The sequence below is a fragment of the Myotis davidii genome, unplaced genomic scaffold (genome assembly GCF_000327345.1).
Source record: "Myotis davidii unplaced genomic scaffold, ASM32734v1 scaffold452, whole genome shotgun sequence".
Lineage (NCBI taxonomy): Eukaryota > Metazoa > Chordata > Mammalia > Chiroptera > Vespertilionidae > Myotis > Myotis davidii.
Genome location: NW_006284245.1, coordinates 2,301,837 through 2,309,743, shown reverse-complemented (window position 1 = coordinate 2,309,743; position 7,907 = coordinate 2,301,837). Strand labels below are relative to the sequence as shown.

At 54.2% G+C, this 7,907-nt stretch overlaps 1 protein-coding gene across 1 annotated transcript in view; it reads left to right on the top strand.

The window, feature by feature from the left end:
- ZNF704 (zinc finger protein 704) overlaps positions 1–7,907 on the top strand; it is an 85,968-nt gene that overhangs the window by 63,320 nt on the left and 14,741 nt on the right. The window contains exons 2-3 of the mRNA XM_006754297.2: positions 106–209; positions 4,446–4,672. Coding sequence (XP_006754360.1) covers positions 106–209; positions 4,446–4,672 — 331 coding nt within the window. The remainder of the gene's footprint in view (positions 1–105; positions 210–4,445; positions 4,673–7,907) is intronic.

Genomic DNA, 7,907 nt, shown 5'->3' with positions numbered 1-7,907 from the left:
CCCCCCCCCCCCGCCTCTCCCGTCCGTCTGTCTGTGATGGTAGGTGGCAGGGTCCCCAGTCCATCCAAGCGAGCACCGCTAACCATGGCCCTCCCTGTTTTCCAGGAAATCCTCGGAGGAACTGGACATGGACAAGGTGACAGCAGCAATGGTACTCACCAGCTTGTCCACAAGCCCTTTGGTTCGAAGCCCTCCTGTGCGGCCAAATGGTGAGCTGGGGTGAGGGGAGGAGGGGGACGGGCGTAAGGGCACCATGAGCACAGCCCCCCTTGGAGGGGTCTCATTCCTATCAAATGGAATGGACGATGAAGCCTTGCCGTGAGCAGGGACAGGGGCAGTATGGGGGACATGGAGACCCAGGGCCAGCTTCCTCACCTTCCCAGAGACACCAGTCACCCCTCCCCCCGCTCCCGCACATCCCGTTCCAGGGCACTTACCTGCAGCGACTGTCCCTTTCCCAGGAAATGGAGCTCTTTCCCGGCATTATTTCTGTTCCACAGGAGCAGTAGTTGGGTCGAAAAACTCCGAAGACTTTTGCAAAGGCCTTATCCCAGACTCTGTAGTCAAATACAATGATTTAGTCCGGTTATTCACTCAGTATGCACTTACTAGGTGCTGTGCTAGGTGGTGTGAGTGCATCGCTGCAAACAACACCCGTATTCCGTGCAGCTCGGTCTCTTGGGGAAAGGCTCTGTCACAGCCTCGTCAATGGCAGCACTTCCTGAGCCCTTGCTCCCTGCCAGGTGCGAGGCTTGCTCTGCCACGTCATTCTCACAACTCTGTGGCTGTCACTGTCGCTATTTTACAGATGAGTGGATGGAGGCCCGTGGGATTAATTGACTTGTAAATGGCAAAGCTGAAATTCCCTCCTGTATCCTCCAACTCCGGGTCCATCAGCTTAGTCATGGCTACTGTGGGCCCACTAACTCACTGTGAGAAACCAGGAGAGCCGCAGGCGGTGACGGAGGCCTGGCCAGGAGCACGGACGTGAGTCCGAGGCTGCAGGAGAGCTGTGACGTGGCTTCGGCACCGGACAGTCACAGCTGGGCTTGCAGACAAAAACAAAAAGAAACAGCAACAGCAACAAAAACCCTGTGGCTGTCCCGAACCTTGGTGGTCCCAGAGGGGACGGATAGGACCTTAACCAAGAAATGTGAGGAAGGAGGAGCCAACAGGACGTGGTGATGGACACAAGGGATGGAGGAGGGGGAGTGCCAGGGTGCCCCCCAGGCAGTCGGGGCGTCAGCAGGAGGCCTGCCCCCGAGATGGTCCACACATAAGTTGGAGGAGCACGTCTGTCAGTGAGTGTTTGGGCAAGAGCTGGGTTCACTGGAGACAACAGCAGGCCAGGTGGAAGCGAGTGTCGTGGCAGCACTGCGGCTCATTCGAGGGCAGCGGCTGGGGAGGTCTGGGCTGCTGCGCAGAAGCCATGAGGGGAGGGGAGATCGCTGAGAGTCCTGTGGAGGCGGGGAGCGAAGACTGGGAGGGGATTGTGGCGTGGGGTGAGGCCCGCCCTCACTTCAGGGACCCAGAGGGAAGAGCCTGAGGGGGACCAGCGGTCAGGAGAGGGGAGAATGTGGGTTCCTGGAAGCCGAGGGAAAAGCGATGTTCAAGGACAGACGTCTGATGCTTCAGAAGCTCAAGCATGAAACAGGCTGGATTCCGCATCCAGACAAAGGCACTGATCCCTGGCAAGAGCGCACGGTGGACCACCCGGGGGCGGGAGTGGGCTGAAATGAACATGAGCCCCCGGAGGGGAAGTTACTGCAAGGGGACCCCTTCTCTCAAAAGCCAGCCTGGCTAGTTAGGAGGCTGAGGTATGGCCCACACAGAAGTCGGAGGGAAGCGCCAGGTGAGAAAATAAAGCTGTCGAACATCCAGTGAGCCCTCACCAAAACCTACTCCCCTCCAGTTGTCGGTGCGAAGAATGATGGAGGTGCCGGGAAGTTAAATCCATACCGTCCACAGCAGTGCCCCCTGCCCTCACCACCCCGCACGCGGTGATGCCACCGCAGCACGCTGAGCGGGGAGGTGCTGGGAGGGGCCTGGCGTTGCTGCGGAAGGACAGCCCTCTCTGCCGGGCCTCTAACTGCCCCCTGGCTCCCGCTGCTCAGTGTGGCGAGGCCCCTGAGGAAGACTGCAGAGAAGGCAAAACTGAAGACACCCCAAACCAACCCCAGGGGAAAGGAGTTGCATAAAAGATTGAAGAGTTCATAGAGAAAAAAATTCCTCAAGGTTACAGACAAGTATTTGTCCCAAGCTGGGCCACCAAATGCAAATAAACTGTAGATTCTCATTATTTTACAGAAAAGGGGGGAAAAAAGGAACTGCAGAATGTCAGAGACCCCTCAGAGAAGAAAGAGTATATTTTAATGCAATCAGTATTTTTCCATGGCATTCTCTTTTAATTGAGAACATTTTTAATGCTCCTTTGTCTTGAAAGGTTAGAATCAAAATAAACCTTTTGCTCCTGCAACACAGACCTTTGTTGGCATAGTTATATGGAAAGGAATTCACTGTTCATTATGATTTCAAAAAATAACTATCCAATTTAGAATCCCAAATTGTCTGCTAGCTCCTTAGGTCTGCAACAGGCAGCAAATTCTTAACGAGGGAAAGCAGTTAATGATAATGAAGGTGTTGGTTAATTTAAAAAATAGACATATGTCTGGAATTATTGTATATCATTGGATTTTTTAAAACTGTTGTGATTCCTTTTGTGCCTAAAAAGGATCATTTTGTCAGGAAGTGGGTCTGCAAAGAGGGTGAGCTTCCTGCAGGGCCTGTCTGCATTTCACCAAATACGTGTGTCAGGGAAGGAGACGCGGCCATCTATGTGTCTTGAACTGGTTCTGACTTTTTCTGAAAAATTCATTTCTACATCACATTGCCCTTCTTATTGAATAGTGTTTCTTAAAGGAAATGTCATTCCCAAGTCAGCAACTGAGCTGTGGGCATTGACATGAGGCAATGCGACACACTGCTTTTCAAAATAAATTGTTGCTTTTCAAAATCAGTTCAGGCCCCAATCATCTCCCCCGCTCTGCGCCGTCACTTACCCTGTCACCCCGCTGGCACCACACACGGACCGCATGAGTGTGCTGTGCTGTATTATACGCCTCCTAAGCCGCCGAGGCGTGTGCCCCCCCCCCCGCCTTGCCCCCAGAGGCCTCGGAAGGACCTGTGGACACAGCTGTCGCATCTGAAAGGCTCTCGGGCCGGTGAGCACTGTCCGGTGGCCTGCAGGGAGGGAGATGCTAACTTGGTTTTGCTGGTGCCAGAAAGGCTTGATCCTGCAGAAATGACCATTTGATGGGGTAGAGCCTCGCTTTAGTGAGATGGGTAACTTTCTTCCACGATTTCAGCTTAAAACTTCATTCCTCTAACTGAACGTTTGGCTTGACACAGTTGAGGAATATGCTGGAAATCTGTGAGTGGGTGAAGGTAGTCAAGACATTTTTCCACGAATGCTGGCCCATTGTGTGTCTTCACTTCGTTACTAATTACACCAATGTTTACAGCATAATGAGACATTTTGAGATTCCCGCCCCCCCTTGAACTTAAAATATAGTTTTAATGTATTCAAAATGCACATAAACATGGAGGAGAAATTATCCAACAAGAAGGTCAAGTCTATAAGGAGCCTCCCACGGCGTTCTAACCGGACAAAGATCTATCACTTTAGCAAATGTTTCCTGTTTCCCTGCAAGTGCAAAGGAAGAATTCAACAGCCGTCTTATCAGTAAATATTGCCCATAAATTCTCCTCTGACCTCAGCTTGTTGGAAAGAGAGGAGGATTCCTACCACACGGGGCCATGCCCTGAAGGAGAAAGAAGCCAACTGATAGACCAGGGTCTGGGCTCTGGTCCACTACTGGTTCCGTGGCAAGTCAGGTGCTTGTCTGTAAAACCCGCGTGGCCGTCCTTGCTCTGAGAGACAGATGTTGTGAGGATGGACGGGCCTGTGTGAATGAGTTTTGTGAGATGGAAAACAAGAAATGCAAGGCACTGTTATTTCCTATAATGTTATTTCTCTTAGACTCTTACATCTGGGACTAACTTTTCCACAAACCTATTCCAAAGATCTCAGACCTATATGAGAAACACGGGTTAGGGGAGGGGGACAATATTGCAAATGATTTCCCTCTTAGAAACACCAATAAACTCAGAGCTCCCCAAACTTAGTGAACAAGGGCGTCTTTTTCTTTCTTGTTTTCATATCCCCTCCACTGTCATCCCAAAACCACCCACATCAGAGAGCTGTTAGGAAAGCCTGTCATGGGATAAAATAGCTCAGTGTTTATAAGGGGTAATGCACCTCTCTTCCCAAGGTATGTGTAGTGCATCCCCAGCTGTTGCACATTTCTGGAGGGGGCGGGGGGGCTGCAGGTGCTGACCCCGGCCCCTGCACCCTGCCGCACTGACGCTGGTTGTCTGGCTCGCAGAGGGCATGAGCGGATCCTGGAAGGAGGGCGGTGCCCCGTCCAGCAGCTGCAGCAGCGGCTACTGGAGCTGGAGCGCCCCCAGCGACCAGTCCAACCCGTCCACACCGTCGCCGCCGCTGTCCGCCGACTGCGCCAAGCCCTTCCGCAGCCCCGCGCCCGACGACGGCATCGACGAGGCCGAGGCCGGCAGCCTGCTCTTCGACGAGCCCATCCCCAGGAAGAGAAAGGTCAGCCTCTCCCGCTCCTTTTCTGAGGGCCCAGGATACCCCCAGGGCCTGGTCAGGGCAGAACCACCCAGTGTGGGCACCCACCCACATGGACAGAGGTGCCCACCGTTGACCAGGGTTTGAAAGCTACAGAAGAGCATGTCAGGTGTGGGTTGGTGCCTCACTCACTCACTTCCTGGGACTACGGTTTTCACCTGTAAAATACAAACAACTCCCTTTTCTATGTTCTGCTTCAAAAACATATTGGAAGAATTTTTGTCTTATGTTCATAAAACCGGCTGTGAAACATGCAGGAAAGCTGCCCAGCCAGGCCAGGGTGGCTGAGCTCCTCCCACGCACTGAGGGGTTGCTGGTTCCGTTCCCAGTCAGGGCACATGCCTGGGGTAGGGGCTTGATCCCCGATAGGGGAGCATTCGGAAGCCAACCGATACCTGTTTCTCTCTCACATCAATAGAAACATGTCCTCTCTAAGCATGTCCTCGGGTGAGGGTAAAAAAAAGAAGGAGAAGAAAGCTGACACATAAACGCATGTATGTACTGACAGACCAAAAACCGGTTTACTAAACTAAACCTGAAAAAGAGCTCTAATAAACTGATTTAATGCATTGATTACACATTTAATCTTCACAGCTGTCCTGTCTGGTAAGTACCTTATTTTTTTTTTATTCTCACCAGAGAATATTTTTTCCATTGATTTCTAGAGAGAGTGGAATGGAAGGAGAGAGAGAGAGAAACATTGATATGAGAAAGACACTGAGCCACATGGGTCAGGGCTCACGTTATTTTTTGATGGCCATGTCGGTTGCCTCCCGCATGTGCCCCTGCCAGGACTGCGGAACCTGCAACCCAGGTACAGGCCCTTAACTGGGAATTGAACCCAAGACCCTTCGGTGCGAGGGCCAACACGTTAACCACAGAGCAACCAGCCAGGGCCGGTAGGTATCATTCTCCCAACTTGGTATGAGGCAATTGAGGATCGGGGAGATTAGACGTTGAGCTTGCCTTGTCCTGAGGATAGAAGGGCCAGGCCCGCCACTCAAACCCAGGTCTGCCCGAACCTAAAGCTCATATTCTTTCCCTCCTCTTGGTGTGTATTTACACCGTCATGACCACTCACAATTTTCCAAAAGATTTCACTTTGTAGGATGAAGCGATCTGCTGCTACATCTCAAATACCTTTTCACATTTTTTAAAAAAAATAAATTTTATTGCTTTTTACAGAGAGGGAGAGGGATAGAGAGTTAGAAACATCAATGAGAGAGAAACATCGACCACCCGCTTCCTGCACACCCTACAGGTACTTGCCCTTGACCGGAATCGAACCTGGGACTCTTCAGTCCGCAGGCCGACGCTCTATCCACTGAGCCACATGGGTCAGGGCTCACGTTATTTTTTGATGGCCATGTCCGAGTGAGGCTGCTACTTTATATATTTGTCCTTTAAGCAGTTCTCAGTAGCTTCATTGGGAATCACTATTCACAAACAAACACCCAAAGCAAAACCCTGAGGACTGCCAAGCAACCTCTTCCCCCCAATTTATTTCCAAGAGGAAAACACGAAGCCGGCATCGACCCATCGATGCCATCAACCCCAGCATCGATCCTTCCGTCTCCGCTCTGTCCCCTGCATGTGCTGCTGTGAAGGCTGCGGGCTCCCTACCCAGAGAGCCGGGGAGAAAGGAGCGCCTGCCTCCGGAGGCGGCGGGTGAAGATGCTGCTCCCACCAACCACCAGGCAGCGTCTGTGTTCGCCTGACCGGTCAGCGAGCCACCAGGCGGCGATGGGGACTGAAGGGCCATGCTAGTGCATCAGGCTTTCTCTGGGGTCATCTGAGTGCGTGGCCCCGGCTGTCTTCAGAGGTGGCCGGCGTGGGGGCCGGACTCCGTGCCCTGCTGACAGCAGCTTAATGGGCTGAGGATAAACAGCACTTCATTCCTGAGCTGAGAGACTGCGGTGCGTCGTACACGATCAGGGCATCGTTTCTCGGCGCCTCTGTCTCGCTTGTTCGCTGGTGTCTGTGCTGTGCATAGGGAGCTGCTGTGGCTCGTGGGCAAAACGCGTGGGGAGAGAACAGGATCCGTGGGACAGGGAGGGGCCCTGATCAGAAGTCGCAGGAGCCCCGTGCTCAGCTCAACTTTGCTACCCTGCAAACTTCAGAAAATCATTTCCCTTCTCTGACCATCGACTTCTTCATCTGCAACACAAACTAACAGCAGTTACCAACCCTCGGCCGGGACATCATGAAGAGTCAGAGTGACCGTGCATTTCAGGTCTCTGTGCCCCTGAAGCCCCGCCCCCGTGGCAGATACACGGTAATGGGCACGGCAGGGCCCCTCACAAAGGGCGGCGCACGCCTGGATCTGACGATGACGCTGAGCCGGCCTTCCTCCCGCCTCCCTCGCAGGCGGCATGGCCGGGGCCACCCTACCCGTGCACGTGGGAGATCCTCGCGTCAGAGGGAGAGCGCCAAGTTAACTGCCAGCTGCGCAGGAGCAATCAGTGAACGGACCACGTCTGCCTTTCACACCCAGAAAGCGTGACTCGCTCTAAAGTGGGAAAGTCGGCGAGGCCCCCGCAGGAGCGAGCCCCCGTCCACCGGCTGCGTTCCTCATGCCCGCTGAGCACAGTGCATGGGCAGGAAACCCGCTGCCCCAGGAACAGGCCCATCGGGAGGACCAGGCGGCTGCCAGGAAAGCAGCTCCATCCCTCCCGGTGGATGACCGCCCTCCAGCCAGAGCCAGGAGGACAGAGGAGGGAGGTCACTGAGCCTGTGCCGCAGAGTGATGGGCCTCCCACCTGAGGCGCTGAGGACGGTGCCGTGAGCTCACCTGTGCTCCTTCCTCTGGGGCCCTGGTCCTCCTGTCTGAGCCTCCATCCCCAGCACACATGTTCACACGTACACACACACACACACACACACACACGCACGCACCCTCATCGCCGTGTGCACACACCTCAGGGTCCTCTAACCCCGGCAGCTCTGGGCAGACTGGCCCAGGGATGAGTGTGGACCGTCAGGATACAGCTGGGCCCACCCGCTGGGAACTGAGGGGACCGTGGCCTTTGTCAGTCCTGTGTGTCAGCCTGGGTCTGTCGGGAAAGCGGACGCCACTCCAGGAATCCCGTGTGGGTGACAGTTCACAGCAGGCGGAGGCCTCAGGGGAGAGCGAGGCAGCCCGGCCGCCTGGCCCCCAGGACAGTGTCAGGGACGGCCAGAGTGTCTGCAGCGATGGAGA